At 38.5% G+C, this 27,627-nt stretch overlaps 1 protein-coding gene across 1 annotated transcript in view; it reads right to left on the reverse strand.

Moving 5' to 3' along the window:
• Positions 1-432: 432 nt before the first annotated feature.
• Positions 433-27,627, reverse strand: part of cfap46 (cilia and flagella associated protein 46) — a 75,782-nt gene continuing 48,587 nt past the window's right edge. The window contains exons 39-59 of the mRNA XM_080869355.1: positions 26,411-26,549; positions 24,793-24,990; positions 22,674-22,862; positions 22,212-22,328; positions 19,913-20,092; positions 19,586-19,759; positions 17,556-17,653; positions 17,177-17,244; positions 15,725-15,891; positions 15,401-15,501; positions 15,008-15,078; positions 14,206-14,373; positions 9,914-9,993; positions 9,470-9,530; positions 9,314-9,346; positions 9,022-9,118; positions 8,763-8,875; positions 5,104-5,185; positions 4,794-4,930; positions 4,490-4,594; positions 433-4,184 (exon numbers count right to left, since the gene is read on the reverse strand). Coding sequence (XP_080725481.1) covers positions 4,063-4,184; positions 4,490-4,594; positions 4,794-4,930; positions 5,104-5,185; positions 8,763-8,875; positions 9,022-9,118; positions 9,314-9,346; positions 9,470-9,530; positions 9,914-9,993; positions 14,206-14,373; positions 15,008-15,078; positions 15,401-15,501; positions 15,725-15,891; positions 17,177-17,244; positions 17,556-17,653; positions 19,586-19,759; positions 19,913-20,092; positions 22,212-22,328; positions 22,674-22,862; positions 24,793-24,990; positions 26,411-26,549 — 2,500 coding nt within the window. The 3' untranslated portion in view covers positions 433-4,062. The remainder of the gene's footprint in view (positions 4,185-4,489; positions 4,595-4,793; positions 4,931-5,103; positions 5,186-8,762; positions 8,876-9,021; positions 9,119-9,313; positions 9,347-9,469; positions 9,531-9,913; positions 9,994-14,205; positions 14,374-15,007; positions 15,079-15,400; positions 15,502-15,724; positions 15,892-17,176; positions 17,245-17,555; positions 17,654-19,585; positions 19,760-19,912; positions 20,093-22,211; positions 22,329-22,673; positions 22,863-24,792; positions 24,991-26,410; positions 26,550-27,627) is intronic.

A 27,627-nucleotide genomic window follows, 5' to 3' on the forward strand; every position in this document is an offset into this window, starting at 1 on the left:
CTATTGCTGTAGGGATGGCAGTCATCCTTTTGTTTGATGTAAGGCTGGAAACACACAATGATAGTCCTTAGGGGATCATTCTTATGCATTTACAGCAGCCTTCATTAACCCTCACCTGCTGGTTTATGTTATTCTCTAATTAACCTGCAAAGCTTGTGCTATCCCTGCTCATCGAAGCTGTTCGGTCTATTTTATGCTAAGTTGCACATAATAAATATGCTAAAGCAAGATGCATATGGTAAACATCATAATGTTGGCATTTAACTAAAAGCATTACAGTGTCTATCATAAACAGATACAGATTTGACATTGTTGATGGGCTAAGTGTTGCGCTACGAGTTGATAAAAATATAAAAATTATTTCATAAGCATGTTGTGTTCTAAATGTTAATTTAGAAATACATTGACAGTTATTATTATAGATGGCAGATATGAGGTTTATTTTAATATAACAGCAGTGAGGACAGTGTTTAATGGATATAATGGTTATACACAGTTATATAACAATCCCAGCAGCTCCAGGGTGTACTAATTTTCATTTTCAATAAATTATATTTAAAATCATTAAGCATAATATCATGTCTTGGGTAAATATTGATATTGTGTGATAGCTTCTCCAAAACCAAGTGCTGTAAAATCTAATACTCTCCCTCCTGCCTGAAACATTAATTAAAGACTAAAATGCATTCATTAATATCAGAAAGGCTATTTACACATTTAAATACAGCTGTAATTCAAACTTCAGCATAAACACATATAAGTGAATTGATCTGATTTTCTGACTATTTGGGAGCTACTTTATAGGTTTGAATGCTACCCGTAAATAGGTAAATGCAGCAGTTTATCTAAATAATTACATGTTTTTCTTTGATGTAATTGCTTTTGCCAAATCAAGAAATGCAACTACTGTTTGACTGAGTTTGGTTTCTCTATGGAGAGGTGAAGGCCATTTAAGGGCCTTATTTAACAGGACATATTTCATAAAATATTCAGAACCCTTCACTTCAGATCAAGGTTTAAATTGGTGTTCTTACTGTTCAATCTACAGTCGACAACTGATAATGACTAATTTGTTAAACACAAACACGTCTGTAAATTACAAAAGCTTCGTTACAATTCCAGCTTTATCTGATTATGAGCATTCAACCTGACTGCAGTCTAGTCCAGTTTTGACAGGACGTTATTTTGAAAGACATAAATTTACAATATAAGGTCCTCCAATACACATTATATGGTAGGACAAAACAAAACGCCAAACAGAACACATTACAACACAAGTAACTGTAAATCTGCCGCCTCCTCTTACATACTCAGGAAAACCAAACTTCTTCCCCTTCATCAACCCTGATCCAGCCAGTTTTCACCCCAGCAGAGACTCACAGGGCAGCAGACACACTGCTCCCATTACAATTAGTAATGCAGCAGTACTTACAGCAGCGTGCTTTCTTCCCATCCTTGTATCTCGCCTCCCTCTATTGTGTTACAAATCCACTGCCCAGTGAAGACCTCTGTCTGACCTAGTTACATATATACAGCAAATAAAGGTCAAACGACAGACGTAGGAAGAGCATTTTCTGGCTGGTGTGTGTGTATATTCATAATGCTTAACTGGGTTAGAAATGAGTGTAAAGCTGTCTTCTTAAAGCTCTTAGAGATTGACATGTTAGTGTCCGTGTGTATATGCACATGTGCACTGAGGGAGACATCTGTTTTTCTGCCCTGAGGGGTGAAAACGAAAGAAAAAGGCAGCAGTGACAGACAGTAAGCAGTAGTTATTTATCAGAATGTGAGGAAGAAGAAAAGTCTAATCCTGGCAAATTACTCTGAATGTCATCAGCAAAATAACACGCTGTCTAGACTTTGGCAACACATGATCTGAAACAATAACTTCTTAAACGTTGTGTAAAAATCAGCATTTTGTTCTAACAGTATTGTGTTTATCACAACTCACACAGCACTACAATCCCGCTGTGTCTTCACAGAAGAAATGCTCTAATCTTATAATCGATATCTGATTGAGGACATCATGAAGCAACATTTGGGCTTGACACAAATCAGCTAAATCAGTCTGAATGCTGCTAAGGGCAAAGTGTCAGAGACTGGCCACATCTACATAAATTTGTCATCTGATAAGGCAGTGAGATAACACTTGGGCCCTTCACACTTTTCTTATTCAGTGTCTATGAAAGAAAGCTGTGGTTTTTTGCACAGTTGATCATTGCTCATGATCAATAAACAACAGAGAGGGAGAAACAGTTATGTGTACAAGGTAAGAAGAAATAATTCAGTCACAGAAATACCAAGAAAACAGATATATTTCTACTAAAGTCAGACCCAAAAGCTGTGTCCCGGCCTAGATATTTAATCATCTGAAAATGTTAAATGAGTACTGCTAGTGACAAGCAGAGATAGGCAGTAAAGCGTTACTATAATCTTTCACGGGAACGTGAAATTCACAGAGAAAACCCCGTATCCCCCCACTGACATGACCGCTGTGGCACCGCGCCTCCAACAGCCTCACTCCTGCTACACAGGTGAAAAAAGACTTAGTGGGAAAGGACTTAGTGCAGAGAAAACCAGCAAGACTCTGCCACAAAATAATCCACTTGTGTATCATCAGCACAAGGCTAACTTGACTGATTAAATTCTCTTCTCTATTGAATTCATACAAAAACAGACACATATGGCGTTATAAACGACTATTTCTTGGTAGAAATTCTCTTTTGTACGAAAACTTCCGCAACGGAGTAGCAAAATAAGGTGTCTTAATTAATAAGCTTTAGAAATGCTGAAAAGATGATTTTGTAACCTTGGTACATGTGCAGGTTAGGTGTTTTTTATCTGCATGTGAGGAGAAAGCTAAGACTTCTTTTCTCTTTGCTAATTTCAGCTTTGGCTGAGCTGAATCTCAGTCAGTTACAATAAAATAGAGTCACATTTAAACCTCTGAGTATAATGTTCTTACAGTGAGAATATGTTTTTTCTCAAGGCTTAAATTTAGGACATTTATTAAACTAAAATGTAGAGTACTGGAATGTCTGATAAAGACACTCTTTAAACTAAAATGAGTGTACGCATTTACAGTTATTTTATGCTTCACTGTATGCTTCTGTAAGAATCAAATAAACTGACAGCCTGACATGGGAAAACAAAAGAACTCTGGTAGATGCTGTGTAGAAGAGACTAAATCAGCATCGACTGGTTATACTGTATAGGTGAGATTCTGAGAAAAGGCAATAACAGAACTGTAGTGAAGCTACTTAACTACAGTCAAGACTAAGCCACACTATCAGCCACTGTTTTCAGGCTCCGTTCTCAAATTCATCTACCCATTTATTTTCTTAATCACTCATCCAGTTTAGGGTTGTAGGGGTGCTGGAGCTTATCCCAGCTTTCACAGGGAGAAAGGCAGACTATACCCTGGACAGTTCACCAGTCTACTGCAGGGCCATCACATAGTGAAAGACAATCATTCACAATTTAAAATGACCAATTAAGCTAATATTCACGCCTTTGGACCGTGAGAGGCAGCCACAGCACCTGGAGTGAACAGCCGTTACATTTGATCCAGGACCTTTTCTTGTTATGATGTAACAATATTAGCCACTACACCACCCAATCTCACATTAATATGCAGGTTCTGTATGCCATTGCAAAGATGAGGCAAAGACATTAATGATACTTTGGTAGTTTGCAACTGCTGCAAAAAATAAACTAAAGCTAGATGTAGCACAGTAAAACCTGTAACACCCACCTGCACACTTCGGGTACCTCTGCTAGAAACAGCGGATCATTCTTTCAAACTTCTAAATTTATTTTATTTCCGTGGTCCCACAGGTACAGACATCAATCATAAAGAGGATAAATCACTGGAAGGTATCAACTCCCCAAGCACTAAAAGCTTTTATTTTTTGTTTGCTGTGAAGTAACATTTTTATTTTATAGAGTTGGGCACTACCATGAGTAGTAAAATCACTACTGAGACCAAAAATGTCTAAGTAAGTGACGGATCAACAATCTTTTTCTTAAATAAAGAAGCTTCAGTTAAGGATATCCAGATTATCACATGACAATCAAGTTGGGAAGGCCATAAAGAACGCAGTTGAAGGCAGATGGTGGGAGAGCCATTTCATGCTGATCATCACCTTCCTTTCTGTCTTGTGAGACAGCGAGGAGCTCTTGATCTATAGAGAAAGCAGTTAGCTGTAAGTTTTATTGAATTTTGCTCCTTTTGTGCAGTATTACCAGTTCTATATTTAGTTATGTAACAATTCTGCTCAATATAGATCAAACAGAATTTATAGACAGTGATTTTTTGTACTCAAAGAGAAACATAAGCATGCAAATTGAATGCATTAATAATAAATAGAATGCAAAAGTGAAGCTACATATATATATATATATATATATATATATATATATATATATATATATATATATATATATATATATATATATATATATATATATATATATATATTTATAGTACCATTTGATCCTTTGACCTTGTGAATACCTTGTGGTATCTCTGAACTGTCCCCTTTTCTGAGGGCATGTACGGCCTGGCCAGAGGTTTGTTGAATCCTTAGTATATCTGCAAGTGGTGGCACACACACACACACACACACACACACACACACACACACACACACACACACACACACACACACACACACACAGTGCTAATGTAACGTCTAATAATACCCACAGGTGCAAAGTAAATATTTACACATACTAATTTACAATCTCAGCTTGCAGTAATGTAACGTTTTAAATACACGCCCAGAACCTACTGTCTAAAATAGCGGTCACATTATGTGTGTTCTGTTGAAAGCTGCTGTGCCACTGATTCAGGACTATACAGCCAGCACCACTCAAACTGAGCAGCAGAGCAGTCTCCACGGGATTCTGCAGGGCAAACGTTCCTGCACTGGAGAGAAGCAAAGTAAAGACACAAAGGGAGTAAATGTTGTCTACAAACCTTTACCAAGCAAACAGTCAAAAATACTGCCAAGAAAACAAAAACTTGGAAAATGCTTTAGGAAGGCAAAACAGAAATGGAAAATTTAGTTAGTATTTCATTCATTCTAACTTCTTTGATACCTCCTTTGCCTGCCAAGTTTGGACTGACGGAGAACACTGGCCTTGTTGTGAACCTGGTCAAAGAGCAGAGCCATGTGGCACTCTAAGGAAAAAAACATTATTGCCATCATTAGTTGGCAACAGAACATTCAATACTTTGGGTAATTTTAAGAAAAGTCTCTTGCTAAACAAAAGGATAAGATATATGCTAAATGCATGGCATCTTTTTACTTTTATTTTAATTACGCTGTTAAGCACAATGAATGACCAAGGTTGTGCTTAAAATGTTTACATTTTTGAAATAAAGTTGAGGGGTGTATGATGTAGTTGAGAGATAACTGATTAAAGCTGCTGTGAATAACAGAGGGACAGTGCGTGTTAATTAACTAAAACATGACATTTTAGCCTCGGACCCACATCTGACCAACTCTCAATCTGATTTACAAAAACAGAAACATGAGATGAAATATGGAAAAGTTATGACAGAAGGTTAGTTTAAGAGCCAAAGAGGCTTTTAGCAGGATTCTCCTGCACATGCTCGTTGGACACTCCATTTACGTAGAAGCACACAGGCACTCGACCTGTGGCTGTGAAAAACTGGTGCTTTTGTCTGCTACATTTACTCCAGCTGACAGAGACAGTAATGTTGGTTTCCAAACCCTTTGGCTTTGTAGCTGTTTCATTTTTAGTATGGCAGTAAATGCATTCAACTCTGAGGTTGTTGTCAAAGCAACATTAAAGTAGTTTTGTTCTTTAAAGAGTCTTATTTTGTATGAAGTACTGTTTTGTCAGGATGACTGCAGTCCAGGACATGTTGTTTCCGTGTGGAGTAAATTATATTTTGCCATATGAGCACACCTCCCTGACCTTTTCATAGGTAAAAATGGAAAGCCAAAGGTGGTGAGAGCAGAAGCAACCCTCATACAGGGTACACCCTCATAGATTTTATGGCAGCTTCTCAAGGCTGGCTCATTTAAGTTGGACATTCAAAATTGACAATTCTTTCTGAAAACCACGGATACAGTCACCACTGTATCAGCCTGTATCTGGTTTTAATCAGCATACAGTTCAAATGTCAGCATCCACATGCACACGGCACCTCCGCGAGGACCCCTCTTGATGCTCAGTTTTATGTAAAGCTACTGGAACAGCACACTGGGACTTCTAGAGAATGCCTTTTATAGAGAAGACCTTGCTTATTTAGATAGTAAATATTACAACAGCATAGCTCCGTGATTGCCAGTGATACCCCTCAGCCAGTGTTGGGAAGGTTACTTTTAAAATGTATTCCACTACAGATTACAGAATACATGCCCCAAAATGTATTTTGTAACGTATTCCGTTACGTTACTCAATGAGAGTAACGTATTCTGAATACTTTGGATTACTTAATATATTATCATGCTTTTTACAACTACATGAATGTACTATTGCTGTGTGATTTACTACTATTACTGAAGTTTATTCGACATAGCAATACCAACTAGATTTTTAAATCTTAATATAAAATGAGTAACAGTAGGGTGGACATTAGGTAAGGCAGGACTGTTTGCAACGATCTCGTATAGAAAACTATCCTGCGTGTATATAAAAAAGGTCTGCTGCTCCGAACCGTAGCAAAGGGACCTCTGGTTAATATGTCGGGTTCGTGTCGGGCTCGTAGCTGAAAACTAGCTTTACTTTGTTGTCTGGGTCAACTTTGCTAGCGAGAGACAGAGAGAGGCGTTGAAAGGCTGCTCTAACGGAACTTATTGTTTCGGAGGAAAACATGAACACAGTGTACAGTCGAGTCTTAATAGCTTACTTACAACTGGGCTACAGTGCCCATGAGGCTACATTCCTTAGGGCTATGCCTGTAACACTCTGCCTATTGCCCTCATATTAAATAATTTTTTGAACAACAATTTAAAAAAATATTTCGTCACATCATTATGCGCAAGTAGAGGTGAAATGGGCCACGAGATTGAGACCCAGAAATTAGAGCCTCTTAATGCGTTTTGTTTGGGTTTCCACCAGCGTGGAATGACCAAAAATAGAGAGGGGACAGCCTAACATACGAAACAGGAAAAGACCGCTGTGTAATCCATTTATTTTAACAAAGTAACTGTATTCTGAATACCACCTTTTTAAATGGTAACTGTAACGGAATGACCACACACACACCGCCCGATAGAGTGATGAGAATACCCCGTCAGCCTTTTACAACTGAGGGATAAAAACATACAAGCAGCAGATGGTGCTACATGTCCTCAATGACACCACTTTCCCCGAAAAACATAAATTGAACAAAACCTAATCACATCATGTTGGCCAGTTAAGCAGTAACAATCGACTGTGTTGTGAAGTAACAGCTGCAATTCAGACCACTGTGTCATTCACACTATAGTTAGCAGCACTAATGTCGGTCTAGTGGGTGCCACATATGTCCGGCCTGGGGCAGGACATATGAGGCACACTGCCAATCACATCTCAGATTACCTTTGCTTGCTGGTGAAGGAAATGAAAGGGGACGTGAAGGTGAAGCACAGTTGTTTTTTAAAAAATATCTTTTGAAAGTGTAAAAAGCATTTTTAGTGCCAGTTATCATTTATTTAAAAACTGCTGAAAGGGAGGAGTGAAGAAACTTTCTATAATCACTCAGAATGTCTCCTCACAGTAAACAGATTACGACAGGCAAAAGTTCCTGGGATTAGACTACCCTTCTTCTACAGTTTCAACTTCTGAAGAAGAAAGTGTAAATGACCCTTGTTAAATGTATTTTTACAAAACATTATTTCCATACAGTCAATTAACAGCAGCCTTCCCAGTGAGCATGACCCAGTATTAAAGTCAAAATCATTAATCCTCATTATGTTTTTGATATTACTTTATTTATTACAGGCACTCAGTGAAGTTGAGGAAATGTTATTCCAAGTATTAGCTAGTAAAACCTCATTGATTTCTCACTGCAGTGCAAGGATGTTTATATTTATACTCACTCAGGGAATGAAACATTGACAGAGTTAAGGAGATTAAGCCCACTGCTCCATTTACTGTTTACATAATCTACAAAGCTGCTTCAAATTTTAATCATTCATTCATTCGTTTGTTCATTCATTCCAGTATTTTGCCTGTTGTTTTCACCCCAGTCTAGCACCTAAAACACGTCAGGAAACTCAAAGCTTTGTGTGATTTCATGAACTGATACATATAAGAGAACAAATGACTGTTGTTTTCTGCCGTGTCTTTGTTGTTGGTATTCTCTTATTGCTCTCGAATCTCTTCCTCTTCCATGTGTCAACTTCACTCCTCTGTTCCTTCTCGTTTCCCAAACCCGTCATTGGTGCCTTATTAACACAGTATTACCTTATCAAACATCTTCCAAGTATGCCAACCATGTCACAAATTATTTAGGTTATCATTTCATGTATATAATTAAAATACCATTTTTCTTTGCTTTGTCTGTACTAAGAACAACCTTATGAAGTTCATGTCAGTGTGACAATGACATTGGCTGGTTCTGTGTCATTCCACTCATTACAGTCTTCGTATTTTTTAATGCTCACATGCAGTAGTAGCCATAACAAAGTGATGAATGTACTGTGAGTTATTAAATTATGAGATGGAAGCAGTAAATGCATTGTCTTTACATTCCTTTATAAATACTACAATCACAGACGGGAAAATGAGTGTAAACGTACCAGACAAATTGAGGGATGCTAGTTTGTCAGGTGGTATGTTTTCCATGAAGTGTTCCACCCCCAGGTAAATAAAGCCACTGCATCTGCACAACATTTGCTCCATTTCTGACAGGCTTAACAAATATGAAGATATGTTAGCAAAGCAGAAGTGACTGGTCGTGTGTTGAATATAACAGATACAGTTGGCTGTTGCTGTGCTCAAAGAGCCAAGAGGGAAAAAATGGTGTATAACTTTGATTTGCTGCACTCTAAGACTCACCTGGGTGTCTGTTTGCTGCCCATGAAGCCCTCCCACAGATGAGTTACATGCTGGGTTTCCAAAATCTCCTTCATCTTCATGCTCAAACTGGTCCCTTCTGTGTGATATAGTGTATATTATTCTAGACATCTTAAACACTTTATCTAACCTACAATGACCAGTTGCATGTCTTTGAATATATCCATCCATCCATCCATCCATCCATCCATCCATCCATCCATCCATCCATCCATCCATCCATCCATCCATCCATCCATCCATTCTCTTCCACTAATATTAACAAATTACTTACCAAAGTGGCCATCATTGTAAGGATCAACGAGATCTTTAAAAGGCATGTTAAGAAGTATAACGGACCTGAATTAAATGAACTGAATTAAATACCCAATCTTATATGTGAAATTACATATTTCTGTTTAACAAAAGTAATTCTGAAAACAAAAGATACATTTGAAGTTACGCATGTCCACTGGAAAGGTGTTAGAAGGCAGCACATGACTGGCAGGTACCTGGGTAAACAAATTTTAGTTTTTACAGCTCAAAGCAGCTAAAAATGTATACAAAGTGGAAATAAATAAATGACATATCACATAAATGTGCAAACATGCAAATATTATTTTGTACACACTTATATGTGCCAACTAATGTATATCACGACTGAGAAAACAGAAGCAGAAAAGAGGGTTTGATGAAAAAACAGAAGTGATGCACAACAGGGGATAAATACCCAGAAGCTTGAACTAGGATCTTTATGAAAACATTATGTAATTGATTGAAAACCACACTTAAAAGAGACGCGGGGAGCAACTTAAATAATTGCCAGTGCTGACAGGAGGTAAAAGGAATATTGCTTTCTGTATCTGGCAGGCCCAGATTAATTTACTGAACTCACCGCTTTGATGACTTGGCTTTGATCTCCCCTCGTTTTAGTTCCCTTGCCACCTTTGGTCTCCTTTTTGTTGTCACTTTCAACTGCCACAAACAGGAAGCAGAATTAATACATACACTTGTCTGCAGGGCAGACTACACAGCTTTTGGACTGGTAAATAATTTTTATTTTTTTAAAACAACTTTCTCAGAGACAGCAAAGTCATTGGCACTTATTGGTGACAGAAGAACCAAAGGTTTCCTCCTGGCTGCAACGCCTTTGCAAAGGAAAACACTTGCTATTAGCATGTGTTATCATTTTCAGTGCATTACTCAAAACTGATGCTTTATACGTTATAAATAAGGTAGAAAACATTAAGTTTATTTTTATTATTCTGTTGTTCCATTTTTAGTGTCAGGCCATTAGCAGGCTGTAGAAGAAGGCTCCATCTGTTGGCTGACCAGTCCAACACTATTCCAAAGTGAAATCTGTTCAAATGTTGCAAAGATACTGAATGCAACAATTCAACTAATTTGGCATATCCCAAACTTCCATTTTATCTTTTAGGAAAAAACAATTTTGAGTAAAATAACAAAGAGAATAAAAAATAAAACCGTAACATCTCTTAAAACGAAAGTAGTTAAACTACCTATGAACATCCATTCTGATATACGCATTTTAATAACCCAACCGCCTTGATAACAAATGTCCTACTATAGCATGTACTCAAACATGTCATTAAAGTCAGATCTTTGCATAATGCACATCTCAGAAAAACGCAAAGTTACTTTTCATTTTTTTTAACGATTATAAACATGCATCCTCATCAGGTTACGCCCTTTAACCCGAACATCATTTACTAAAACTTATTTATTTAATCTATTCATAAATATCCAAAACTAGTTCATGCATTATAGTCCTTACAATCCTTTATTATCAGGCTAAGGCTCCATGAAGAGCCATCAGCTGAACCGAAAAGCCAAAATAAGAGTATTAAGAGAGACTAACAGAGAGACATATTTCTCCCATATCAGCTTGTCTCCAATCCTGAATGTAGAATTCTTCTTTTTACATACAATGTCCTGAATAATCAGGCTCTGTCGTCTCTTAAAGAACTCTTAATAGCTCATAATAATCATTCCGATAAGCTCTTGTGTCATTTATGGTCCCTTGAGTTTCCAAAAGTAGACAGTATTGGTTCCCCCTCATGTGGAACATGGACAGGATCTGCCGTTTAAAAGTTTGCTTCAAACTTTTCTTTTTGATAAACCTTGTACAGTGGTCCCTCGTTTATTGTGGGTGTTACATTCCAAAAATAACCCACGATAGGTGAAATCCACGAAGTAGCCAACTTTATTTTTTACAATTAATATAGATGTTTTAAGGCTGTAAACCCTTAACTTACACACTTTATACACTTTTCTCAGACAGGCATCAACATTTTCACACGTTTCTCTCTTGTTTAAACACTCTCAAAGTTCAAACCTTCGTAGAAAAATAAGTCCAGTATTATAGAACGAACCAAAGATCAAACCCTGTTTTCAGGTCCAGAACATGGGAATAGAGCAGCTGCCAGAGAATCAATGGTACAGACGTAGAGGAAGCAAGAAGAATGAGTAGAGTAAAGTTTGACTAATCTGACTGTTTGGTTTCACCTTCTAATCCTTTGACATTGACACTGTTATGCTTGTTGTCTTCTGCTAGCGAAGATCTATGTAGATTTGACAAGCTGAACGCATTCTGTACTGTACAGGAGACACAACACGAGATTGATTGAAAATGGTCTACAGCTGATCAGGATGCAAACCACAATGTAAAAAAAACCAAACAAAAAAACCATGCAAAACTGCACCCCCCCCCCCCCCCCCCCCCCCCCCCCCCAAAATATCCGCAAAATAGCGAGGCTGTGAAAAGTGAACCGTGATATAGTGAGGGACCACTGTAGTTAGGAATGAATAACATGATCCTGAACCTTAGTTATACTGTTGTGGGCTCTGGCGTGTTGGTCATTATGCACTGGAGAATTTTTAAGCACTCACTCTTTTCACTTTTGTATTTACAATCTATTGCATGTCATTACATTTTCTTTTCTCTTTCTATGGTTCATCGTTTCTTGGCCTTGTTGTTTGTTGTTGCCTCTCCTCTTTTCTCCCATTTCTTTATTCTCACCCTCCCAAGGATTGAAAGTAGATGTAGTAGCACTTTATCAACCCCACAATAGTAGTAGTAGCTGTCTCTCCCTGACCCTGGTTCTGCCCCAGGTCTTGTCCTGTTAGAAGGAAGTCCTTCCTTCCTAACATCACCAAGTACCTGCACATAGGAGACCATTGCCTTAACACAACTGCACCTCATCTTATAATTACTTCAGTATGATTGAATAAAAATGCCTTTACTCTGTTTCAAATGTTATGTTAATATTTTGACTGCATACCTTTCATATCAGGATGTTTTTAAAGATCACACAGCATCACTGACTACATGCTATCAGTATGTTCTACCTTAATCTAGACCACCCACCGCAGTTTGCTGTGACTCCCATAGTTAATTATAAATCTTTCTGGCAATAAAAAATAATTCTAATATAGAAAACTGCTTAGCACCATGGTTTTTTTCCTAAGTGAAAATTAAATGTAAAATCTGACTGTACAGTTAAAATCACACAACCTGATCACTCAGTAACACACACACAGTAAAATCTGAAGAAGCAGTAAGAACAGACACGCGTGCAAAAGCATGTGTTTACCCCCCTGAGGGCAATCTTTTTATAGTTTGTGCTAATTTGTCCTGTGTGTACTTCATGCAAAGCAGTGCACAGAATAACAAATAGCCCTTTCAAAAGTGGTTTCAGGCGCTACATCTTCTTGACACAATGGTAAACTGTAGATGTCAAAATTATGGTAATCATGGTCTGGGGGAAAAAAAGCAAACACTAATTTTTTCTGTGGTCTGATCGTCACCCGTGTGTTTGATCCAGACATCAAAAGATGTATTAAGAAAAGCTTGTTGTAATATTTTCCCATCTGTGGCATACAAGTCTCAAGGGATACACAGACACACACATACATAAATAGTAGTTTAACAGTAACCTTTGAACAGTGACTCAAGCGATGCAAATGATTCAACCTTTAAAAAGGTACAGATGTCTGCAGGATCCCATTCAGTGCTCTTTTTACCTCCTTTCTATTCACCTATTCCTTTCCAAAATAGTAAAGCACTGAAACACCATCAACCCCCCAAAAAAGAGAAAGGAAACAACTGGACCGGGCACGATATGTGTAATAAAGTTGATTAAAATGATGCTCATTTGTTTCTGTTTTTACTGTATCAAAAATAAAAACACAATGTGAATACTGTCCTAGGCTTCATTTATTTGCCTTATAGCTTTGCAGCCATGTTGGTTGATTTATCTGAAACAAAAACCTATCCTTAATAAATGTGGATACAATTTCGAAGGGCGAAAGAGAAAAAAACGACAGTGTGTCAGTTTCGGTTAAGGTTCTTTCTTTTTTCTGCCTCTAAACCCTGCAATCAGTTCATCTTCTGGCACGCTGAGCAAGTCAAGACAGTAAGTGTGCAACAGTTTACGAAAAACTTGACGTGGTGCCTTTTTGCGGACCATTGTGGACCATTGACTGTGTCTGCTGATTACAAGCAGGAGACACAGTTAATGGACATCTATTTAAAAAAAGAAAAAAAAAAAAAGGTTGTGGTGTTCACTTCACAGACGTCTTCATGAAATTCTGCATGACAGCAAGATGTGAAATGACCTTTCTCTCCTGAACAGATTTCTATGGATGGCTGCTTGCAGTCTACATCCTGATGTCAAGATACCTCTGCAAATGTAAGCTATTTTTCACTCAGATAACGAGGAATTATGTGATGTGAGGCAAAGGTCCGATCGTACACCTATGTATGGGTGGGTTTAGGCAACCCAGAAAGGGCTTCCTTCATTTATAGACCTCCGCTTCAAATATATATGAATGTGTGTGTGCGTGAGTGTGTTTGAGTGTGTGTGTGGGGTGTTTGTGTCCTCGACTATAACAAAGTCAAACTTAGGACCTTTTTAATAGTCCATTAATTTAAATTAAGGTCCATGGTTTAGCAATGCCTCACAGTCACATTGAATGGCTGGAGTATTGCAAATATTTAGCTGTAGTCTATAAATGTCAGATATAAATTCTTTATTGGGCTACATATAAATACAATCAATTTTCACATGGCTACTGGTGTTAAAGTTGCAGGTCCCTTGGAAAGGGTAAGAGATTTAGTTCGTGCTTACAAATATTTTAGAGTATATACATGTGTGAATGTATTACCTTTTTCTTCTCTCTTTAGGCGACTGTAAAAAAGCTGAAGGGAAAAGTCCCGAGTCACAGAACTCAGGCTATCTTCTTTCAGGATAGACATGGATTCCAGAGGCAGCTCCAGCAACCTCTTGTCTGCCAGTACCACCACATACTCCCCTGGTTCAGTTGGCATTTTAACTGTATATATCATATACATAAAAGTACAAGTTTCACATGCATCACATATTTTGTGACAGTGTAAATGTCATAGAGCAATATACTCCCAACTGTACAGACATTATAAGGCATCAACCTGTACAGTTTTTAACCATATGTGCAGAACTAAAAGTATTTAAAAAGAAAACTGTAGATGGTGTGATAATTCCAACAATGTGCAGTAGAAAAATCCCACCAAATTTTGGAATAATGGTTCATATGATACAGAGGAATCATGCCTTCAACAAACAGCACAGTTTGCAGGCTGGCTAGTAAGGCTGCATTCCTCTTTCTTTCCTAATCATCGGGATTCCCATGAGTGTACTGCAACCTAGCCACATTAATAGCCTTAAACAATATGGATCTTTATGCTTTTAAAAAAGGCATAGGCTTCAGTCACTTTGCATACTCTGAATGTGCAGAGGAGGTAAAATTGGTGTCATGCTCTGAATATTCTTCCTATGACATGACTAAAGGTAATTACAACCCATTCAATCTGGATTTATGACAATTTAATGCTTTTTAAAATCCTTATTCGATGCAAAAATAACCATAACAACCTTAGGCTGTCAGAGACACAGGCAAGCGTATGTTCAACAGCTCACTGCTCCTTTACCTGAGCTCTCTTTCTCTTCTTTATCTTTGGTTTTGGCCATTTCAGGGGTTGGCAGAGATGCAGCATCTGGCCTGAAGATAAGACCAGGTGAGGATCAGCAAAACTACACTTATGTAGAGGCATTTAAAGTATAAACCATTCATATTATCAGAATTGGTCAGACATTTGTTTCATAACTAAAACCCTGTGTACATAAACCATGGCATAAACAATACAAAAGATTCACATACACTTGAATTGTACACCATTCAAACACTCCATTCAATAGCTCCTTTTATAATTGAGTTCAGATTTCTGAGCATTAAAAAAGTGTTAAAGCCTCCTTCCCTGGGTTAAAAAAAAACATGTAGGGAATATGTAGTTGTTAGGAATTAAAGTGTCTGACATATTCACCTTAAGCAAGAGAAGTCAAACTGTTTGAGGAGTGGATTTAAATATTCTTCCATGTCTTTTACAAGTTCTCTGAAACGACATGCTAACTCTCCTGATAGTTTCTGTATAGAGAAACAAGAGAGAAAGCAGGGTGAGGGGTTTTAGACCACTGATCAGTTTCACACGTACATTTCTTTCAGTTAGATGTTGCTTGGGAATAAAAGTTTTCCCAGTAAGTAAGAAATAGACATGACGTAAAATTAAGTGCAGTGTAGTGAGTGCATTCGTCGAGTAATAGAGTGAAAGGCAAGTCGTGGCTTTAACAGGACAGACATGGAGAAAAACCTGATACTCCTCAGAGGCCTCCAGCCTGTCCTCAACGCTGCGCAAAGAGTCTTTATTGAGGAGGGCATGTCTTGTCTCCTGGCAAAAAGCCCGAGTCTGTTCCCTCAGTGCCAGTAGAGCCTGCGGGCAGACTGAAACCTTGGCCATCCCAGAGCACGTCAAGCTACCTGGAACCACAGAATGACACACAATCAGACATGCATACTCACAGACGCTGAGTACTTACTGGCTTTGTAATTGGTCCCCGTGAGCATCTCCCACACCCTCCTCTTCTTGGTCTTTTCATCTATCCTTTTCTTTTCCTCACTGCTTGTTGTTTAATGAATTTTCTCACATTCTCAGGCAGTGCATCCAGCCCTTTGCACCACTCTTACCACTTCTTATGTCAATCAAATCCCAGAAAAGGTCATGAGTAAAGTAAGTAAAGCTATATGCTAATATCATGACTTATGAACTTATTATGACTTATGAAAGCTGGTGTTTCATGCCCCCCCCCCCCCCCCCCCCCCCCCCCCACCACCACCACCACCACACACACACACACACACACACACTCTTCTTGATTTTATCCCCTCTTTTTGTTCTCATTAAATCTGAAATTTTCATTTGCCTTTCAGACAAATGTTACGTGGGAATATTAAATTCGCCTTGTTATGTATAAATGCAGACAACAATGATGCATGTGTGAGATAAAGACCACATTCCTCAGATGCAGATGCAAATCAGATGCAGTGTAAAGATACAGAGAAAAAGAAAGTACACATTCTTTCAATTCTAAGTTTTTATATATTAGGGTGTAATAAAATATCATCTGTTTCCCATAGCAGCTCATAAAATTTGGTTAATGCAACCTTAGGCCAACAACAACATATGAAATGTCACAAAAAAGTAAAGCAAAATGCAGAAGCAATGTGTGAAAAACTAAATACACCATTCTAGCTTCTAGAACCATGTAATTGCTTTCTGTATAATTATCATGCTCTCACATTATTGTGGAGAAAGTCTGAGGCTCTTCTTTGTGACATTCCTTCAGTTCATTGATGTTTGTGGGGATTCCTTTATGCACAACTGCCTTAAGGTCCCGCTACATCATTTTAGCCATGTCAAAATCTGAATTTGACAGAACCATTACAACACACTGGTTCTTTTCTTTTTCAGCCATCCTGTTGTAGATTTGCTGCTGTACTTGGGATCATGTCCTGTTGCTTGACCCAATGTGGGTCAAGCTCTGGTTCTCGAATAGATTGCCTCATATTTGACTCTAGAATCAACAGCATTTGATTAGCAGTACCTAGCTGTTACTTACCGTCTAAATTCATATGGAAGCAGTGAATGTATTTAAATTTGTTTTTTATACACTGCTTCTGCATTTTGGCTTAGTTTTTTGGCTTAGACACAGTGCCCACCTAAAGATCTATCTCAACAGTATTAGTTTAAAAATATGTATCACACCTGTAACTTGTGGTGTCCTTCCCTTCTGAGCTTTAGTTGCCTCATAGAAACCACCATAGAGTTGTGACCTAAAAAAAAACAACACAAAAAGGAAAATAATTTCTACTCTTTAACTATAAACCCTTAAAATATGTGGTGCATCACCTTTACTTAGAACATACTTAATTGAAAAGAACATAGAATTCTCTAGTCACGTTAAATGCTACTCTCAACATGAATCATTGGGCTCATTCAGCTCCTCCAAACAGGACTACAACTAGTGTGACTTGTGACCTGTGATTATTCACTCAGTTGCTTTAATACTATTGAGATAGGGGACAAAAGTTACACAAAAGAGACAACAAAGATATAAAATGGAAAATGAAAAAACATAAAGTACCCATCTTCAGAGTGCTGAAGCAGCAAGATCTTAAGAGTGGGGGGGAGTTCTCCCAGAATGCTCGGGTGGTTGGGGATGATTGTCAGGTGGCTGAAGGTCTGCAAATCAGATAGTAAAGATCACAAATGTATATATAGTCATAGCAACTGCTTTTTGTTTCTCTCTCTCAAATGAAAGATCTTACTGAGCAAAATTCTCATTTGAATTCCACAACCCCAATCCCAAAAAAGTTGGAACACTGTAACATTTAAATATCAAAATGTCCAAACTGAGACAATTTATAATTTTGTTAAAAATCATAGTTCATTTTGAATGTGATGACAGCAATACATCTGACAACTCGGGAGAGGGGCAACAAAAAGCTGCAAAAGTGAATGACACAAAAAAGAAACAGCTGGAGGCACATTTTATAAATAATTAGGTTAGAATTCTGAGATTAAAGTCAGAATTCTGAGAAAAAAATAATTCTGATGAAAAAGTCAGAATTCTGAGAAAAAAGTCAGAATTGTGACTTAAATCTCAGAATTGTGACTTTAATCACAGAATTCTGACTTTTTTCTCAGAATTCTGAGATAAAGTCACAATTCTGAGAAAAACGTCAGAATTGTGACTTTATCTCAGAATTCCGACTTTAATCTCAGAATTTTGAAAAAGAAGAAAAAAAAAGACGTGCCCACTTTTTTCCCCCCAGTGGCCCTAATCCTCTTCCATACATTTAAAATGGATTAAGCTGTTTAAGCCTTTTTTGGAAAACATGAACGCCATGTGCTCTGGACTAAAGAATTGAGAACTTGTTTTCAGGTCTCTGTTTAAAAGCCTGCGTCTCTGATGGTATGGATGTACATCAGTGCCTTCCTTGGAATGGCAATGGTTGGGGAAGATGTAATAAAATGATAAAATACAAATAGAAATGCACAATGTATTGCCAACTGCTGCACCTGTAAGAAAAACAAACTTACAACACTGGGAACATAAACATTCGAAAATGCACAGGTACATAAATCAATCTTCTTGTGGTTTGAGTGTGAGAGAGAGAATGAGAGAGACCGTTGGGGCGCACATGGTCATCTGGGACTCTATTGGGTGGGAGTCCCAGATGACCAGGGGCGATGGGCAGCCAACCCCACTAGAGGCTGGTGCGAGCCGGGATCAGCATCCCAGGGCTCCAGGGACCCAAGAATAACCCAGTACCTGGGAGAGCCTTAATATCAAAATTGAGGGGCAGATAGCAGCCCCACCCACCAACTGCTGGTTAGCCCACCTGTCCCCCAAAGCCCTATGTGTTTGATGATGTTGTGAACCTTAATGACTATAGTGTAGAGGGGCAGGTCGCTGCGCAGTACAGCGAGCAGAGCCAGATGAATGGCTCTACCCGCTGTGACCTACGAGACCCACAACCCTCCATCAAGACTCTACCCTAGAGGCTACCCCTGGAAGGATACAGCCGGGAAACAACTGGTTCAGTAGGCAAATTGGTATGTTCTGAAAACAACATCTTTCTCTGACATTACAAATGACAGAAATTACAAATTCTCTCATTCCTATTACCGTTTCCTAAATATTCTTCTCGTCCATAAATGCTGATTTAAATATTCTCCTTTAATATTCTCCTTTATTCTCCTTTGTGTCAATGCCTGTCTATCATCAGTTTTTCAATGCATATGTTTAGGAGGTCTCAGCAGCAGTTTTCTAAAGCTATAAACAGCTGTTTAACTCTTTCATTTCATTTTATAGCCAATATCAAAACATTGAACTGTTTCTGATAAAATTTGTTGGCTGCCCAGAATGCTCACAGGGCTGCAAATACTACAAAGACGTCAGACACTGGACTTGCTGCTTTGACATAAAACCCTTTAAAGCCCCAAAAAATGTTTCCAGCTCCACTGCTCTGTGTGACTTTGGAACCCTACAGTGCAATTGAAGCAAAGGGCATAACAGCACCACTATTATGCTCCCCATCAAGGGAATTTACTGAGCTGGGTATGACAGAATCCATAAATCATGAGCATGGGTGTTTGGTGACCTGCTACCTTGGAGAGGCTGCTAAGGGAGTCCTCCACTTCCCTTATCATGCTGCTGGGTCTCTCCTCGAGAGAAAGAAGCAGATTCCTGCGGATGCTGAGCAGAGCTGAGAGCTGGGATGCACTGGTGTCGGCACAAGCAGAATTTAGGACCTCAGCCATCACAGCAACAGTGCGGCAGCTCTGGGAATAAAGGAGACGGGTGGACGAAAGAGCGGTTAATCTTAAGAAATTACCATAAGTGTTCTTAAAGAACATCATAAGCAAGCAAAGACAAAATCTGAGCACACACACATCATCTTTGCAAAACACAATAGGAATGTGTTTTGCATGTACCTGAAACAGGGCAAGATATTGACCTGCCACTGCAGGGTCAGACTGGCCATGACACTCCAACATGTTCAGAGATGCACCGGCCAAGATGGAGGAGGATAAATTGTGTTGGAGACATAGGCTGATGGACTCAGCCAGTGCTTTGCTGGCTTGTGCCAACAGTTGCTGAGCTTTCTGGCTTTTCTGTAGCAGAATAAAGAAACATAAGAAGCACACATGTACACATCATGGTCATGCAGTTGTAAATATATGTTTACATGCATGTTAAAATAGGACTTCTGGAGCCAAAGTAACAAAAATGTATACTTCTCTTTAATGAAAGCTACCCCTGCATATGGCTTAAAATCAAATTCTACAACTGTGATTGTATACATATGCAAATTAGTCTCTGCCTCACCCCTCTGTTGCTTGTCTACATAGCATCCCTGTAGTTGCTCTGTATCAGTGAACCCCATACACTCACAGTTAAGTTCTTGCTATATGGTGTAAGTGTTTTAGACGAGATATGAAAATCCAGTGAGTAATATGTAAATCTAAAGGTCCTGTCACACAGAGAAGGAGGCTGTTCCAGCACGTCAAAGGAGCGATAAAGTCACAGAAACAATGAAAAAATACACTGTGTCCAGAGCACACTGGAACATACCTATGTGCTAGCAGTTAAAACTAAACACAACTGTCAAAGCTTTTTTGCACATGCAGTATTTAAGTTAGAGTAACTTAACATGTTGTTGTCAACTAAGGTAATGCAATCTTCACTGTACCTCACTTGTGTCTGCTCAAGTTCGCTTCATGTGTGTCTGTTTTCACCGTGAAAAACACACAACAGAGAACAGGAGGAGAACGAGGAGACGCACACACACCTGATGTTTTCAGCCAGCTAAAAATGATACACCAAGTTGCCAGCTCTGACAGCCTCACCCCACGTTACAAGTTTCTTGCCTTTGGAAACTTTTTTTGGCTTCACAGACAATATATGTTTTATGTAAAAAGGTATTTTCCTAGGGTTATAATGCTATATCACAGGTGTGTAGAAATGTGTAACTACATTGGCAACAGTGTAAGTGTGATTTGTTAAAGCGAGCACTTTTTCCAAAACAGTGGTTGTGGAGCAAAACGAGCTCAAGGCTTTTTACGTCAAGGGTTCGACCGCTTTTTTCCTTAGAACACAGACAGTGGAATGCAATTTGTCAGAAATTTCAAATCATAGTTTTTCCTGTCAGCATGTGGAGCATAATCCATTTGAATATGATGTGCAGGTATTTCTGTATTTATACTACATTGGAGGTGACGTTTATCAGGTAAACAGTTATCTAGATGCCAAAAATACTGTTGACATCTAAAGTAAAAAGCAAATCATTGCAGAGAATAAAGAGTTCAACATTTTTACAATAAGTGTAAACAGATTTGGTGTTAAATGTATTTTCTGCCCCCCAAGAACTCAGCAATATTAAGGGTTTAATTATGAATAATAATATTTAAGGATGCGCTTTAAAATCTGGTCTATAAAATAGTTTGCAAGTGGTTTCTCCGATGGCTCATTTTAAAGATATTATGTAAATAATAAATACTTTCTACATGCTTACATGCTCTTACATGTTCCAGTTTCACTGTACAAAGCATACGTACAGCAACAATAACAGCATCTTGATCTATCTTTACATAGGGTGTGGAGCATGTAGACCACGATGATCACTTCTGTGAACACTACTTATTTCATAAGGTTTCAGTTAATAGATAACAGTCCTAAATGGTGCTTTAATTCCTCATATTTCTTTAACTACAAGTGTTATTAAGTAAACTTAAGCAAGTCAAAAGAAGGAACAACAACAACAACAACAAAAAACCTCATCTTACCCCACCATGCTCTCTAACAGAGAATTAGCTTAACAGGCAAAGCACAGTCCCCAACCTCCCCAAATAAAACTGCATAATAGAGAAACTGGTTAAAGCTGTCTGTGCAGGTGATTATCTCATTTTGATAAAATTCAAATGGCGCCAGGATTTTAGGAATAATACATTTCATGACAATATCATTAATCTCAAAGCAGACAGGCACGTCAAAACCGAATCTTACTTAACATTCCAAAATGTTGCCACATAAATAATACACTTCCTCCCTTTTTTCTTCTGCAAGTTTGATGTTTACAGGAGATCTTTCTGTGCTCACTTTCAATATGAGAACTATGCAGGATGCCTGGAAAGTTCCCTCCGAGGGATTTGAGAAGTGGGGAAAACCTTAATATAAAACCACAGATTAGAGATGAGTCTAGGGTGCAGGGATCACTTGTCAGAGGGTATGTACCTGCAGCTCAGAACTTTTGGCAGAGGTCGTTCGCAGCTTTTTTCTGCTCGATCCTCTGTCTTTCTGTGAATCCCCTTCCTCTGTGGAAACGGCTTTAGAACCGGCCCAGGCTTCCTTCTGCACAAAGTTGTTTCAAGATCATGATTAGTATAAAATTGCATCATGATCACAAACCTTGAAGTTCTAAGCTTCTCTGTCTTAAATTATGTAAAAGAATATCCATCTCTCTAATCACTATAAGCTTGTAACCCCGTGTTAGGTCATCTGTGCACCGGTGCATGCATGTGTGTATCTGGGCCTGCATCCAAAAAGGCCTGATTGTTCTCCAAGATTTCTGACTTCCACAGATAAAGAGAAATTATATGAATGATAAAGTTTCTACAGTTTTCCTTTCTATGGCCCATAGGGCTGCAGACATATACATTACCTGTAAAGCTATAGCTGAACTTTTGGGTTATGCACCTGCTTATGTGTGTCCCCCAGAGAACACAGATAAATGGGATCCTCCTGCACAGCCAGCAGTCTCATGTACTTTCCCAATAGGCTCATGCAGTGAGCTCTGGTCTCCATACTGTCCAGGGACTGAGAGCTGACTGCAGCCAGCTGGCCTAGAGCAATCTGCCCCAAGGTTGTTCCCACACTCATCCATTCCTGGACAAGACACAACAAAATTAAGGTCAGATGAGGAGATGGATCACAAACAAAGTGCTTACTTGCACTGACAAACAACTAGCTGAATTCACAGACTCTAAATTTGATTGGATACATTCATTCATTGATGTTTGGGAGTTGGCTGTAGAGAAATTTGCTTTGGAAGCAAATGCAAGCCCAGGTTTGATCTGTTTTTAGCTGATCAAATTTGAGTTGATCTGCTTTTCTCTTGTAATGGGAAAAGATTTTATGAAAGCCGCTAAGAAGAGGCAGAATCGGCCTGTGTGGAGGCAACATGAAGTACTCTAGCTACAAAATGTGTGTATTTCTCAAAAAATAATTTCCTATATGTGGAGAAAGTGATGAAGAGAAAAGCAAAAGAAGATAAGACAGAAAGATCGGAAACAAAGAACTGGGATTTTACAAAAATAACACACACTGTCTGATAGAAGGGCAAAGGTTGATAGTATTTGTCATGCTAGTAGAACTGCGAGCTCTCAGACTCATAATTTAAATGATCGATATTAAATTAATAATTTCCACTTCAGACTTCTGGATGATGCAGTTGCTAACGTCTTATTGGACTTTCCAAGCATGCATCAACTGTCAGACAGGACACTGAGAATGGATACAACTCTAAAGTAGTTGTCAACAGAGTTGAGGCTAAGAGCAGCCTTTGTAAATGTGGATCTTAACAGAAGAAATACATGCTAGTACTGAGTGCAATATGAGGCTCTCTCTCACCTGAGGAGCATTCTACAGCAGAGAGGAGTAAGTGCATACCAGCCCATGAACGCTGGCAGCTATTCAAACATCTCTTGCACATTGCATTACTAGAAATCCCACAGACGACTCTCATAACAGTGCACACACGATGGCTCCTAGTACTTTGCATGTTAGCACCCCCAAGTGGCAGCTAACCTGCACACACCTCTGAACTAAATTTTAAGGAAACATTAGGAAAAAATGGATCTTGGACATAATCAACTGTCTTAAAAACTGTACATAGGAAACATGACAAATGAACTAAGGGTTTATAGGAGGATGGGGTGTTTTTCATTTATTTAATAGCTGGTTTATTTTCTATCCTTAAAATATGTTTTAGATTCTAAGAGTATTTTCTTAGAAAAGATCATTTCAGCTAAACTGCAGTATGGTGGCAAAGTTTTAAGTCAAGCCTTGTTTTGTTGTGCTTTGTTACAGATACATGCAAACATACATGGAAATCCTGTAATGAGCTTGTGAATATTTGGTATGACCACCTTCATTTTTAAACTTAGCCTGAAATCTCTTTGGCAGCTTTCCTGTCATTTCTTTAAATAGTCTTAAGCAATAGTTCTCCAGGCTTCCTGAAGGACATTCAAAGCTCTTCTTTGGATGTTGTCTGCTTCTTGTTCTGTTCTCTGTCGAGATAATCCCACACTGCTTCAAAAATAATTTTGAAGTCTGGGCTCTGGGGAGGCCAATCAACTGACTGATAATGTTCCACTGGGCATGGAAAGTATTTGTGCCCAAATACTTTTAGATTAAATAACATTGAAAGAATACACATTTAAATAAATAAAAATCTACAGGAAATGTTTCCAGTTGTTATCTTTGTTAGTTTGTAAAAAAAAGTTTTAACATAACCATCCTGTAAAGGTTTATTATTATAACTGAGGCTAAGATTCCTACATGACTGTGAGTCTACTGTTTTGTATTATTATATTGTAAAAAAAAAAAAAAAAAAAAGAAGGAATAAAATAAAGCTATAATAATAATTCAAATGTGTAGAATGCAGAACGCCGGTGTATAGCAGAATCTAAAAATGTATCATATCAACTCATGTCAAATGAGGGGTCTGTGTTGTGCTAGGCATGATCGACTACATCTGAATCCAACAAAAAGATCTCACATTTGTACCACGATGTCAAAGTGTTTGCAGTCTAACCTCTTCTTTGGAGTTAGGCTCAGGTGTGCAGCGTGAATATTCCTCCAGTGCTATTTCAGCTAAGGTCATCTTCTCGCAGGCCAAAGCCTGCAGCGTCTCCTCGGCACAGCGCTCCTCTAGCATGGACAGGCAGAATTCAACCAGGGCCAGCCGCAGGCCAAGCAGCCTCCGCGCGGCTGCCAGTGACAGTCCATGTCTCTGGCAGGGATGAAAACAGCACCAGTGTAAATACACATGATACAAATACAAGAAGCAGATTATAACAGAACTCTAACATACACAAACATATTCTTTATATGTTGTTGTGTATGAGGCAGAACTCAAGAAATGTTATACTTCAAGAAAGTGTTATAGTAAGCGTAAGTGGGCAGTCTATGGTTTTTAAGATAAAACTCCAAACAACCTAGTGACATCACATGCTGTGTTCACACAAGAACACTAACTTCTTAAATCCAGCTTGACAGACAGTGTTAAATAGATGACAGCTTTTTAGAGAAGGGCTCCATGATGTAAATTAGCCTTAATGCAATTAGTGTTTCATTTCCACGTATCAGCTGACAAATATTCTCTCTGGTCTGTTTGGGTATACGAGTGGGCTGTGCTGATGAGTTCAGAGAAGATCCTAGATACAAAGTTGGATCAGATATTCTGAGATGTGGATATCAAGAAACTCGGGCAGCAGTTTGAAGGTGAAAACCCAGATTTAAATAGCACAGAATTAAAAAACGGGTGTACCCAGATTATAAATATGAATAAATGAGCATGACTTCAGAGGTTACAACTATTTTCAATGTAGGGTGGCAAAACTCATCCAGTATTGGGCAGCAGCACCACCTACTGAAAGCACAGTGCTACGGCATAGCTTTCAGCCTCCAACAGCTAAGTCAAACATCCATAGCAGATTTAATCAAAAAACGAATTGAACAAGGATTTGTGGCAGGTGTGGGAACTGTTGGATCGATCTCTCTTTTGTGATTCTATCAGAGCTGCATCCATCGTTATGCCAGTTCATCTCTGCCCCTGAAGCCCTCATATAACTTCATCTGTATGAGAGTGTGAGGGCTACACTGAGGCCCAGTAGCAGGTTAAAAAATGATTATGTTTAACTGTGAACTACTTAAGAAGATTTACATGAATGAATATGGAGGTATATAAAGAAAACATAGATACACTAATAATTAGCTATCATACAACAAGGAAGCCCAGAATATGACAGTGACACAGTAATACAAGCTTTATTGTGATTCGGTCAAGCAAAGAGCACAAACAAAGCCTGTTACTTAGATGTTCCAGAGTAAATTCCCTTCCTCATTCCAAATAAGCTCAAAACTTCTCTAAATAAAAACAAAAATTGAAAGAACTTCACCATCTGCACAACAATCTCAGCCAGAGTGCTTGGCTGTTAAACTCTGACTGTTATAACCAAACAAATGTACTATCACAGCTGCTCAAAGTCCTTTTTCAGCCTTATTTTCTGCTGCTTCAAACATGAGCAGACTTTCTGTGACTGGCTGAAAGCACAGATAGGAAAAGAAGTTTCTAAGAACATGTAAGAGATTAAAAAGCTCACAATGTTTTTTGCAGAAAACATCATGACAATGACAGATGACAGATTTACCTCTTCCTGTGGGGGGAGCAGACTCTCAGCATTCTGTACTGCATGTTCCTGCACCGTGACAGCAAGCTGCAGCTGAGAGAGCCCATTCATCAGGAAGCTCTGTTTCGACTCTCTTTCAGTAGTATGATTGGCTAGGATTCTGTAATAGTTGTAATAGGATAAAAAACGAATGATAGTAGAAGATAAAAAGCACACCAAGACAGAAAAAAAAGGTGTAATTCCAATCTGTCCCCTACATCCTCCCACTCGGTAATGAGTCTAACTCTGTGTGGGATCACACTTGCAGCTCCTGAAGGGCTTCTTAAATAAAACAAATTCGGGTGTATGCTTTTTTCAACATAAACTTTAACTACCAATCAGCAGCTGCAGCATTGTACACTCTAATGGATGGAAAATGCACCTACAGTTAGAGCATTTCATTTGTTGAATAAAGACAGTTTTTGTTTAGCCTCTGTTTGTTGGTTTGTATTTAATACTTGGATGAAAATACTTGGATGAAGTCAGTGACTGAAGTCTAGAACCCACAAGCATTACTTGAATTAAAGCTGAAAGTCCCCATTTCAATCACATCTTTGTAGTTTGATTTAAAATACACTGCAGCAGTGTACAGAGGCAAAACTACAAAAAATGGTCCAACAATAATGGGCCTCACGTGATTCCATTTTATGATACACTTCTTATGATTATTTTCTTCTTTATTGTTTGTTATTCTTATAACCTTCAAAACTATAAATATTTTTTATCAAAAATTTAAAACATTAAAGTCCATCCATCCACTTATCAGGGTCGTGGAGGGGGGGAGCTGGAGCCTATCCCAGTTATTACAGGGCAAGAGGTAAGGTACACCCTGGACAAGTCACCAGTCTGTCATAGGGCTGAAATTCACATAGGCAATTTTGAATCATCACTTAACCACATGTCTTTGGACATGTAGGAAGAAGCTAGAGTACCCAGAGAAAACATGCAAACTCCAAATCAGACCTGATGGTGGAGCTGAACTCAGAACCTTCTTGATTGTTAGTCACAGTGCTAACGATTACACCACTGTACTGCATTGTCACCACCAAATTCTTTTCTTTTGTTTTGGATTTTTAGAAAGACACATAGTTTTGAACAGTACCCAAGTAGAAAACTATTTGAGTGTGCGCAGGGAGAGAGTGTACCAGCTGGATTTGGGCAAAAGTTTGTCTGTGTGAGAAAACAAGACTGAATGAAAA

This window comes from Rhamphochromis sp. 'chilingali' (genome assembly GCF_963969265.1).
Source record: "Rhamphochromis sp. 'chilingali' genome assembly, chromosome: 20".
In the NCBI taxonomy this organism is placed as follows: domain Eukaryota; kingdom Metazoa; phylum Chordata; class Actinopteri; order Cichliformes; family Cichlidae; genus Rhamphochromis; species Rhamphochromis sp. 'chilingali'.